The sequence below is a fragment of the Gopherus flavomarginatus genome, chromosome 20 (genome assembly GCF_025201925.1).
Source record: "Gopherus flavomarginatus isolate rGopFla2 chromosome 20, rGopFla2.mat.asm, whole genome shotgun sequence".
Classification (NCBI taxonomy): Eukaryota; Metazoa; Chordata; order Testudines; family Testudinidae; genus Gopherus; species Gopherus flavomarginatus.
In genome coordinates, this window is record NC_066636.1 from 25468329 (window position 1) to 25481505 (window position 13177).

Consider the following 13177-nt stretch of genomic DNA (forward strand, 5'->3'; position numbering starts at 1 on the left):
ACAAAGCAGTCAACATACCGCACGATCTTGTGCTGGAGACAGAAAATCTTTGTTTAGATTAGTAATTTTGAGTTGACTTGACCTGGAAATTATTAGCAGATATTAAATATGAAATGGGGAGATGTCACTTCTCTGACCATAACTAGACTTTAGAATGAAGACTATTCCTCAGATATGTATTTTATACAGGGGTGTAACTTGGCCAATAGCACATACAACCCCTCACAGGATAATCTAGGAGTCGGGAAGCATTTAATAGTATATAAACACTACTCACTTGTTTTGAAGGACAATGTTCGTTCTTCTCATCTGTCATCTTCCCACTCTTTGATGCCTTTCTTGGTTGCTTGATAGTGGTTTTTATGGCAGGCCGGCACACATAATTCTCCAGGTTCTTAGGGGGCTTTTTAGTTCTCTTAGCTTGAAGACCAATTTTCAATTTTAAATTTCCCTCTGAAAAATTTGTTTCTTTCACTGAAAACTGTTGCTGTGCATCAGTCAGACCCTCATTCTTCCCAGTCTCAGTGTTGCTCCCCTCCCAGTTCTTCTTCTTAATATCTTCTTCCTCCTTGGTGCTACTCTCTAGATCTACTTCTCTCTTGCCTATCACTATGTCAGCGTTGACTGCAGAGGGGCTTTTCCCAGAAAAACCTTCGGAATCAGAACCCAACCCTAACATAGCAGTATTCTGAGGGTCCATCACAGGTGCAGTATATGCCTTCAGGGGATTTTAGGGAAGGTTTACAGAGGTATGTTCCACAGAAAAATCTCTTCTACAACTTGCAACCACATCTTTTATACTGTAAGAGAAACACAAAAAATAGAATAAACAATTTTCTATTTTAAAGAAGAAATTAATGAAACATTCTTATTATTGCTTTCTGGTCAATAAACATAAAAAGCTTATTTCTCAACAAAAAGTTCAAAACAATGAGCACCAGATCCATTCAGAGGGTATGGCAAACCCCACAAACCTCTGCTGAGCTACAGCAGGAACCCACCAGCTCTCTTCTGTCAAGCCATCATTTTTAGGTATTGGCTAGTAAAATTAATCTTATTACTAGTTTAAAAGCCTGCAACTGTAGGTCCTATAGGGCCTTTTCAATTGAAAGCTCCTGAACAAATACAGCCAATGTCAAAATTATTGATCAGTGGCACTTACCCACTCCACCCCTACAGCCCCACTGTAAAACTGGAAGCATAAACCTACCCAGTTTTCCATCCACAAATCTCACCCCCGTTGGTTTTTTTTGAGTTATAGGCAACTTTTGATCTCAGTTGTTATTCAAAAACCCAAGTCTCAAGACTGGGAAAAATAATAGGATAGTCTGTTTCCTGGTGTTTGTGGGAGATAAAAACAGTTATAACACTTAATGGTGAGATTTGCCATTCAAAACTGTTTTCTCCCTTCTAGCTAACCCCATTTCTAATACAATTGCTAATGAGGTATCTCTACTCAGCACAGATTCATTAAAAGACAACATAGCCATTGCTCACCCCAGAGGCTCAGACACACGAACTTTAAAGTAGACACTAGCTCCTGATTGTGTTGCAGAATAGGAAATGGCAATTATGACAGAAAGAAAATCTGCTAAATGGCAGCTCAGAACTGCCACCCACTATAAAATGGTAGAATATCACCATTATTTACTGTTTAATCATCTGCAAGAAATTAAGTAACCTTTTATGGTTCCAATTTCACACTATAATACAAGAAAAAAATCTCTCTTTTAGAAATGATAAATATTTTCTGTTCTAGACAGGACTATTTCCCATTAGTATTTCTTCATATTTATACATACATACCTTTAAAGGGCAGAACACTTTTAAAGGCTGTTGTCATGGCAACATTCTCCTACCATGAAATTTGATCAGATTTGCTTTCTTTCAAGTTTCTACAAGTTGCAACTTCCACTGCACCAAACAATCAAGCAATCTTTTTTCTTAGCAACTTTGCATTTAATAAATTACACATACTGACTAAGTTGGAGGCCAAGCACTCAAACAGAAATGACCCTGGGGTTAAAATAGTACTTGAGATAGTGTTTTCTGCTAGATTTCAAGAATTACTTTCACAAGCTAAAAAAGCCACCCAAACCCAAAAAACTAGTTGTCCTCTTATCCAGTCAGTATGTGTTTTAGTTTTGGTTTTTGCTCAGCCTATCCCTCTGTTCCATCTCCATCCAATATATCAATCTAACTCAGTTCTCGCTTATACGACTATAATTGAGAGGAAGGTTCTAGAAAGTTTCTTATCTGTAGTTGGAATGGTTACTACAAGTGCTCTATCACTGAAAAGTTATGAAAGGTTATTCCCAATTCAAAAATATTTCTTAGAGCACACTGATTATTATCATTCACACCCCCATGAAATATTTAAATTACAGAATAACCATAGCGAATAGTAAAATTCTCCTCTCGGGGGGGTGGGGGGCGGAACCCTACAAAACTTGCCAGTAAGAAATCCTCACTGTTCTAGAGTTCCCCAAAGAAAACTCAGATTAAGTATTCTTCTAAATCTTCTTGGAGGGTAACTGGATCGTGACTCACATGGCTTACAGATTTGTGTAGAATATTTACTGAAAGGTCCTGTTCAAAATCCACATCTTTCTACTGTTGCAAGAGATATGGGCACCCACAGGAATCCACTACTATGTCTCAATATGTGCTTTCTTTCTCAAGATCAAATAGGACATTTGGTGTGAATTTAAATTGCACTCATAATACTTTACAAAAATATCATTTCTTTGTTGACAAAATACCATATATACTTGTTCATAAGCCGAATTTTTTTTGTAAAAAAGGGAAGCACCAGAGACGGGGGTTGGCAGGAGAGGTGGAACACATCCTCTCCCCCCTACAGAGGCAAGGGCGGCTCTAGGCATTTTGCCACCTCAAGCACAGCAGGCAGGCTGCCTTCAGCGGCTTGCCTGCGGAGGGTCTGCTGGTCCCACGGCTTCAGCGGACCTTCGTGGGACCAGTGGACCCTCCGCAGGCAAGCCGCCAAGGGCAGCCTGCCTGCCGCCCTCACGGCGCCAGCAGAGCGCCCCCTGCAGCTTGCCACTCCAAGCACGTGCTTGGTATGCTGGGGCCTGGAGCCGCCCCTGAACAGAGGGAACAAGGAGAGTCAGCATAGCCAACAGAGACAGAAGGGAAGAGACAGGGCCAGAGTCTCTCCAGTTCTGGCCACACTGCTTTCCCCTCAGCCTCTGAAGCAGCTGCAGCTCTGGGGCTGGCAGGCTGCAGCCACGCCGCCCGGTCTGGCCCACCGGAGCAGGCTGCGGCCAGGTCAGACATCCTCCTCTGGCCCCCCCAGATAAGGGGGGAAGGGGCGGGATGGGGAGAGTGTGAGGGTCCCGGGCTAGGGGTGGGGTCACGTGGGGGGTGGCCACAGGGGTTACTCCTGACTCCCAGCTTCTCCCTCATAAAAAATTTCCCCACCAGTTGCTGTCCTGGCCCGTCAGGGTAAAAAGCTGGCGCGCTAGGACACTTTGTTTACTTAGGTTTACCTCCATGCCTGTGGACGCTCAAGGTAAACAAACCATCTTGGCCCACCAGCAGCTTATCCTGATGGACCAGGAGCCAAAGTATGCTGACCCCTGAATTATAGGGTCAGATTATGAAAGAGTTATAATTTTTTTTCATTTTTACTTATCCATCTTGTGTGGGGGGGTGTCAGCTTATAAATGAACCAGCTTATGATCGAGTATATACGCTATGTCTGAAGTCTGACAGTTATAATCAATATGTACACCTTGCCCATTAAGATTCTAAGGCCAATACAAATATCAACCATCACAGGCTTGGACTAATATTCAGAAGTTTAATTTGACTTTGTCTGTCCAGGGATGAGACATATCTCTGGCTCCTCTTTCATATCCTTTTTGAATAGGACAGGGAATTCTAACAGAGGTTATATTTAAATTTTATTTTAGAGTATGCTAGAAGAGAAGCAATGAAAAGCAAATGGAAAGGCAACATTTTTACAGGGAGAAGGAAGATTGTGTGTATTTCTTTTGGTTACTATTCAAGGATGTGCAGAACTTAAAACACAGGAAATTTCTGAAGGATGGCAGGATCCTGGTTTAAAAATACCAAATTTGAATTTCTTTACTGCGTATTGACTTTTCCAATAATTTTATTTCCTTGAGATAAAGAGCAACACTAAATGCATTAATATAAGGATTAGGGATTTCAGACATACATTCTGATCATGTTGTTCTTTTTCGTTGGTTCTAATTTCATTACCACGTCGGACTCTTCTAACTCAATATGCACAAAACTTGACAAGCTTTAATTTCTCCAAACCTGGCAGATCACCTCCTTACCAATATAAGGAAATGGAACACACAACTCCCATTCTCAAATCTTCTGTGTTGGTCTATTCCACTATACAATACAAAATGATAGAAAATGGTTGTTTCTAACTACAGCTCCAGAGCAGGTTTCAACAGTTGATCACAAGGCGCTGCTGACCTTCTTACATGACAGAAATGCAATAGATAACACAACACTACAATGGTTTGAAACGTGACCCAAATAGCATTAAGGGCAATTGATCCCCTTCCCTAAGATTTCTCACTTGCAGAGTCTGGCAGGAATCTACTCACCCTCAACATTTACATGAGAGCAGTTGAAGAGATTGTGAGATAATACAAGCTACACTGCCAACAATATGTTGAGGACATCCACCTTTAACTAACCTTTACAACAGTGGTTTCCAAACTTTAAACAAACCTGTGAACCCCTTTCACTAAAATGTCAAGTCTCACAAACCTCCTCCTAAAAATTAATATTTCCAAGGATTTTCTCCTTTACCCGAGTATAAAAGCAGTAATCTTGGAAATATAAAATTTGTTTTTATGACATGCTTATTACACACTATTATGAATTATTATTTATCATTAAAGTATTTTTGTTACATTATGAAAATGGCAACACACTTCCAAGATCTCACTTTCGTAGCTTGTTATCACTTTGAATAAGACTTATTAGACAAGGCTCCTATGTTTCATCAAGGAGTATCAGATGTGAAACAGCATGAAGGTATCTAAGAAGCCAACTCAAAGTGTTCCTCCCACACAAGCACTCAGGTCTTGAGCAGTCCAGGCAAATGACGCACGTTACAACAAAGCTTAAACTTGTTCTTCATAATAATTTTAAAATCAATACTAGCTGCCTATTTAATTTAAAAAACAGCAAAAAAAATCCACTTCCCTTTCCATTTCTTATAAAGAATCTTGAAGTTTAAATCTCAGTGTGATAGATATGCTTGCTTTGATCTGCTTAGCTCTTGGCAGTTCAGGGGCTCCGGGCTGCTGGTACTGTGCTGCCCGGGGTCCATAGGGACAGCTCTGTCCACCATTAGGGAATTCCCCCCTGCCCCCCAAGAACCCGCTGTAACATTTCGTGAACCCCAGTTTCAGAACCACTGCTTTACAACAAAAGCAACAACTCCATCTCAAGAGAGATCCCAATGCCCGCTGGATATGTTCAACTGGCTGATTAGTAACTGCACAAAGAAAACTAAGGAAAAAAAAAAGAGTAAAACAATGTTGATGGGAAGAGGGAAGTGTCAAGGAACTGGCCAAGCACTGATTTTTTACTTTTGTCATCTGCCCTCCATTCAAAATAGTATAAGATATTGGGGCTCTGCAGATTTAACCTTAGATGATCAATTAGTGACAATGGCAAGAAATGTTTTCTTTCATCTTCAGCTTGATACGAAACTGTTACTTATTCTCAAATAAGGATACAGCTCCAGTCATCTATATTTTCATCTCCCCATTCCCACTACTTTGATATAATAGCTGTAGCAAAGGAACTGAATTTTCCACAATTAGCTCTGCTGCCGGCAAAATCCATCCAATTTGCTCTAGCAGATTCTAGCTAGTAGAACATAGCAGACCACCTTCTCACTGAGGTAAGCCATTAGGGTACATCACTCCATTGGTCTGTACTCTTTCATTGGTTCCCACTGCAGTTAAATGATAATTCAAGCCCGAGTGCTAATACTCAAAAATATTTTTGAATCAGGACTCAGTTACCTCTGAAATTGACACTTTCACCCATGACTCAGCGAGACAGCTGCACTCTGAGAACTATACAGCTAACAAAGTCTAGTTCAAAACATGTGAGAATCGGAGGTAGCATGTTTTTGATCAAGTGGGATGAGGTACCAGAGAAGAAGCCAAAGTCTGACTGCTTTTCAAACACACTGGAAGACCCCCCTATACCCTAAATGTCTTCCCACCATAACCAAATCAAAAGAGAAAGTAGGCATGGGAGCGAGGAGAGAATCACACCAAGCAGTACTTTGCAGAGCCAGAAAAGGTTCTCTGGAGCATACACTCTCTCTTAGTTACTGTTCAAAATGGACAACAATGTATATCTAACTTACCTGCTCACTGGTAAGGTATTATGTAGATGGCCTCTACCAAAAAGCTTAAGACAGATAGAAAACAACTGTAGTGATCTCTAAAGTTTTTCTAGTTTTACCAGGTCAAATTTTACCTAGTTAGTCATTGACAGATAAGAAGATCCACATGATTGGAATGTTAAAATCACTAGATATAAGCTGTTTAGGAAGGATCGAATGGGCAAAAGGCAAGGCAAGGCGAACTGGCACTGTGTCAAAAATGGCACTGCCTGTTTCCAAGTCACTAAACAACTCGGAAGCAAATAATCCTGAATGCTTATAGATCAATATCCTAACAGATCAAGACCAAGATGGGATACTAGTTGGTGTCTGCTAGGGATCACCAAAAATCATACTAGAGAACACAATGCCTGCATCACCTATCTATAATGTGTAGGAATAAAAGATTTATTATGAGGGAGTCTGATTGAGTGACATACGCTGAAGGTCTCATTCTGCCTGTACTAAAATGTCCTTGGAATGTCTAAAAGTTGTAGATTTCCCAATTCAAAAAGTGCTGCATTCAACATAAGGGAATTCTGTATTAGACCTCATCTTGATAAGTAAAGAGGAACTGAACACAGAACTGAAAATCAGTGGCTGCTTAGGAGCAAGTAATCATGACTTTATTACATTTGTTACGTGTAAACAGAATAAAGTGCAAACCAGTAATATGTATACTTGGTGCTTTAAAAGAGCCAAACTTCACAAAGCTGAAAACAATTATAAGCCAAATCAGCTGGGAGAATGAATTTAAAGAGAAAATTGTGAATAATAATTGGGAACTGTTTAAAAACATTTTACTACATGCCCCAGAATCCCAGGATTGAGCAACAAGACTTCATGGGTTAAAAAACAAAAACAATCTGGTTTAGAGAGTAAGTGAAAGCATCTATAAAATATAAACATATATAACAAATGGAAAACAGAGGAATTTGATAGCAATTAATATAAACTAGAAGCTAGGAATTATAGTAAAACTGTAGGGAAAGCAAAAGGACACAAGGAGAAATCTATGGCTAGCAGAGTAAAGGACAAAGATAAAGAAATCAGAGTGATACAAAATCAACATGTTGCACATTAAATGGATTAAGATCTGGCTAATGGATAGGTATCAACATGCAACTGTAAATGGGACACTGAGTGGGTGTAATTTTAGTGCAATCCTGTGGAGACTGATTCTTGGCCCTACACTATTTAGCACTTATCAGTGACATGGAAGAAAACATACATCATCACCGATAAAGACTGCAGATGACACAAAAATTGGGGGAGTGGTAAATAATGAAGAGGACATGTCGCTAAAAGAGAGTCATCTGAATTGTTTAGTAAACTAGGCACAAGCAAATAATACATGTTTTAATATGACTAAATATAAATGCACGCATCTAGGAAAAAAAGAATGTAGGCCATACTTACATAATGGGGGACTCTATCCTGGGAAGCAGTGACTCTGGAAAAGATTTGGGAACCGTGGTGGATAATCAGCTGAACATGAGCTCCCAGCACAACACTGTGGCCAAAAGGGCTAGTGTGATCCTTGGATACATAAACAGAGGAATCTCAAGTAGGAGTAGAAAGGTTAATTTAACTCCGTATTAGGCACTGGTACAACCACTGCTGGAATACTGTGTCCAGTTCTGCTGTCCACAATTCAGAAAATATGTTGATAAATTGGAAAGGGTTCAGAGAAAAGCCAAGAGAATGATTAAAGGATTTGAAAACATGCTTTATAGTGACAGACTCAAGGAGCTCAATGTATTTAGCTTAAGGAAGAGAAGGTTAATGTGGACTTAATTACCATCTCTAATTATCTACACAGAGAACAAATATTTGATAATGGGCTCTTCAATCTAGCAGAGAAAGGTATAAAACACTCCAATGAGTGGAAGCTGAAGCTACACCATTCAACCTGGAAATAGGACATACACTTTTAATAGTGAGGGTTATTACCCACTGGAACAATTTACCAACTGTTGTGGTAGAGTCGCCATCACTGGCAATTTTAAAATCAAGACTGAATATTTTTCTAAAAGATATGCTCTAGAAATTATTTTGGGGAAGCTGCATGGCTTGTGTTATACAGGAAGTAAGACTGATGATCACAATGCCTCCTTCTGCCTTGGAATCTATGAATTAGTCTACTAAGGACCTGACCATCCCTATTGATTTTATGTGAAAGATACTCAGATGCTCATATGGAAGATGCTAAGGCTTGGAAGGATTAGATTTTTCTATGTCAATTTCACCATACACACACAAACCAATGAAAAAGTATTTCCATAGGTAATCATCAAAATTCACAGCTAGGCAAAGTAAGAAAAGCACTGTGAGAATTTCTTAGAGTTTGATTTAAGGATATTTACTTTCTGTATTTTGACTTGTGATATTGACAATTTATGTTTTAATGGTTATAAAACTTTTTGAATTTCAACATCTACTGTCATTAAATAATTGTAGGACCATCCGAGAATTTCCCACAACACTGAAAATTTAAATAGTTCAAAATTAAAAAAAATGTTCAAAACCCATAATTTTGTGCAACTGCAAAATTTAAAAATCAAAACAGAAAAAATGCTTAAAAATATTGATCAGTCAAAATGATAAAAAAAATCCAATTCTACTGAGACTAAAGATACTTTATGGGAAAAATGTTTGTACCACTAATCTTGCATCTTTCTTTAAGACAGTAAGATCTTTGGGGTGGAAACAGCTTTTTACTGTCTGCATAGGTCCTACAACAATAGAGCTCTAGATAATTCTAACTGTAGCCTCTAGGCACTACTGTAATCCAAATAAATACATTAGAACAGCTAGCAAACACTGAAATCTGATTGGACAGGAAGCAACATACTGCATTTTCAAAGCACTGAAATCTACTCAGAGCTTAAGAGTGTGTTCAACTCACCAACAGAAACTAGTGTTAGTTGATGAGAAAATACAGCAGAAATATTTAAACCACAACAGTTACTAGACAAAATCTTCATGGTAATTGTATTTCTGCACTGAGCATGTGTCATTTCCAAATTGATGACTTGCTAGTTCATTTGCCATTTGAACAAGCAGATGCAGTAACCATCTATAGGTATGACTTTTCTGAGGCCCTCTAGTGGTGAACCATTTCTAGAATTAATTTTCTTCAGCTAAGACTTCCAAATACTTGTTCTTTGGAAAATAAATGCATTACACTGTTTTCAATACTCTACACGTATGTGAGCTGCAAACCACACACAGCTAAGAAACAAAATGTAAGCAGTTTACGAGCCTATATCAAAACTTATAAAGTATCCAAATTGCAATTCTTTTCATGATGGGTTGTTCTGTACTTGGCTATTACTGCTACAGAAAGACAATCAGCAGATAAGGCATCTCTTTTTCAGCTCTTCATGTGCCAGCTTACAATTAATGGATCTGATTAGCAAATCCTCAACTACAATATATGAAGCTATATCTGCAAAGAAAATTGATAACATTAGTGTTCTCACTGACCCTAAAGAAAATCAGCCAGGACTTGCAGTATTGAACACACAAACTTTCCTGCAACTGATGCTGAGTACCTGAAAGCTCCTGGCAGATGCTGCGGATGAGCTGGTGATGCCTGAGGCACTGGCCTCCATGATTAATATCTCCCATTCTACCTCTCTAAATGCCTCTCAGCTGAACATGGTGACCTGCTGTAACCATCGCTGATGAGAGCTGGAGATCCTCCTGGAAAGGATGATCTTATCTAGTTGATCTAGAGATGCTATTAAAATAAAGACAGAAAGAATATTTTGCTCCAACCAACACCTACCAGCCAGAGCTTTTCAATCCCAAGTCCTCTTCCAGACAAGACATCTTTGATGTTGCTGCTCTCAGGCTTTCAGAAAAGATCCTTATAAACATCAGCAGGGGAGCAGAAAACCCTAGTATTTTTTTTTTTTTTTGAATTCTAAACTGCTACTTAAAGGTCTGTCTAATTTGAAAAAAAATCTAGTTTCTGATAGTCAATTAGTCAAGTTGAAAGCATCTCTAATTAATCCTCACACCACTCACAGGAAGTAAATGGATAAGTATTATCCTCATTTTACAGATGGGAAAGTAGACACAGTGCTTGTGATTCGCCCAGGGACACAGAGCAAGTCAACAGTAGAGACGGAATTAGAACTCAGGAATTCCTGGCTCCCGTCCCTATATATATTCAAGACATAAGACCAAACTACACCTCCAAAAAGTGATGTTTTCTACATACTGATAGGCAAATAAAAACTTGGTGAGAGGATAAATAGATTTAAACTAGCACATGAATTTTCACTATCTACAGTGAAAGTACGGAATGCTATGGAAACTTCATGTAATACACACCTCTTGGATCTATGCCCACTCAAGTGTTTTTTTCTCCTTCTCTGTTCTCCTAGCGAACACTACGCAAAATACCTCCAACTCTTTACAGCTATTTACTACCTTAACTTGAGCTGCAAACAGAATGCCTTTAGTAATGCTTAACAAGAACTAGGATTGCAATATGGAATTTAGGAACAAAGACTCAAGTTTTGTTTTCTAAAGGTGTTATACTAGAGGAAAGTATCAAAGGGGTAGCCGTGTTAGTCTGGATCTGTAAAAGCAGCAAAGAATCCTGTGGCACCTTATAGACTAACAGACGTTTTGGAGCATGAGCACAGAACACTCTACCTATTCAAGCGCATTAACTAGTTTGTAGGAAGCAGTGTGAAACAGTGGCTAGATCACTGAACTGGAAGCCTGGAGATCCTGAACTGTATTCTTTTTGGTTGTGCCAATGACCTGCTATGTGACCTTCAGCAAGAAATTTTACCTCTCTGATTCATTTTCCCCATCTGTAAAACACATGTATGTATATAGTCTACAGATGAGAAATGCTGTAGAATTTAAATACTATACTAGAATGGAGGGTTGGATAGGTCTATAATGTATATATGAAATATAAGGGCCGAAATGTTAATTTCACCGTCTTGTCAATTAAGGATGCATTACATAATATGACATGGTTTTACAGGTGTCACATGTAGTGGGTGATGCACATATTAGAATGTCTAATGAGAGTTCAGGCTTATAGATGATGAAGAAGTACAGAGTGAAAACATAAGACTGTCTCATGCCATTGGGCTCTAGAGAGTGGGCAGAAGAATATGAGAGCAGATTTAAGGGTCTTTGGGCCACCTTACCTTTGTGTTTCCAATTTTTAATTAAAAAAAGTGTTAACTTTTTTTTTTTTAAATACAACTTGTTAAGTTCTCTCACCATCTTTTAATTATTGATATATGTATTTACTACCTTAACTTGAGCTTTATTATTTACGCCCTGCTTTATGAAGGATATGGTACCAGAGATAGTAAATCAATATTTCATTTTGAATTCTCTCTATACTGCAAAGAGAATGCCTTTAGTAATGCTTAACAAGAACTAGGATTGCAATATGGAATTTAGGAACAAAGACTCAAGTTTTGTTTTCTAAAGGTGTTATACTAGAGGAAAGTATCAGAGGGGTAGCCGTGTTAGTCTGGATCTGTAAAAGCAGCAAAGAATCCTGTGGCACCTTATAGACTAACAAACGTTTTGGAGCATGAGCTTTTGTGGGTGAATACCCACTTCGTCAGATGCTAGAGGAACAATTTACCAAACTTTCACCAGCTATAAGATCAGCATTACCCGGTTAGGATAAGAGAATCAGGCTCATAATGGTGTAATTCTGCCTCTCTCCAACTGTGGAGCAAAACATGGAGTCTACATTCCACCTCATATTAATGTCCAGTTAACAGCACTGAAGTTCTGGAGCAATATATTACATTTAATTTTCCATAATTGTAACAGCATCATGATTTGTATCAATGGCCCTGTGGCATGCCAATTGTTTAAACTACTTTCTATACACTCATAAAAGTTGTAGACATGAACAGTTTCAGTTCAGCAACTAACAAATAATGAGAACATCTTCCTTTTTATAAAGCATAACTAAATGCATTTTGCTGTTCAGTATTAACGCTATATTAAGTGATTTTTAGACAACTGTTGGCTCCCAGGAGGAAATCAAGTAGAACTGAAATATAAAAATTTTGGAATAAATTTGTCTTTAAAACTGGGGGAAAAAACCCTACCACCAAAGAGCCTTTTTCTTACATTTACATCTTAGAAAAGCTAATGTGTTTTTAAAAAAGCATAAGTTTAAAAACCAAAACAAAACACTAGGAATTAATCATTCTACTAATTTTTCTATACTAATATCTACTAGAGAAGGTTCCTGGCTTCTGTGCTCTTCACTTCTTGCTAGAAGAAAGTGGAAGAAATTCACTGCATAAGAAGAAGAGAGATTAGAATATTTGCTGTAGTATTATTAAGGAAGTTCAAAACAAGTGTTGTTTGGCTTACCTGTTACTCTTTACTGTTTAGTTACCTTATAAAGTAATTTGAATTTTGTTATAACAAAATTAATCTGGAGAAATAAATCTAACCTCTATTGAAACAGCATACTTGAAATGATATTTTGAATGTTTCCACAGGAATCCTTCCCTTATTCACTACACGAATTGTATATAAATGACTTATTGCTAGTCTATCTGACAGAGTAACACACAGTGGAAGAGGCTACAAAGGTGCAACTAGCGTAGAAAGCACTTCTAAAAATCAGGCCAGTTCTATTTAAGTGTCTAACTATGATTTAGGAGCCTAATATTTAGATTTGAAGATTCTGGCCTGTGTTGTAATACATGCTTTACAAAGGGGGCAAAGTTAAGATTGCATGAG

The 13177-nt window shown here is 38.3% G+C and overlaps 1 protein-coding gene across 5 annotated transcripts in view; it reads right to left on the minus strand.

Moving 5' to 3' along the window:
- ASH1L (ASH1 like histone lysine methyltransferase) overlaps positions 1 to 13177 on the minus strand; it is a 170435-nt gene that overhangs the window by 150128 nt on the left and 7130 nt on the right. For 4 of the 5 annotated variants that reach the window (XM_050930024.1, XM_050930026.1, XM_050930027.1 and 1 more), the window contains exon 2: positions 278 to 800. In XM_050930024.1, coding sequence (XP_050785981.1) covers positions 278 to 700 — 423 coding nt within the window. In that variant the 5' untranslated portion in view covers positions 701 to 800. Of the gene's footprint in view, positions 1 to 277; positions 801 to 13177 lie in introns of those variants that run through there. The other variant, XM_050930030.1, reaches the window with a different exon arrangement.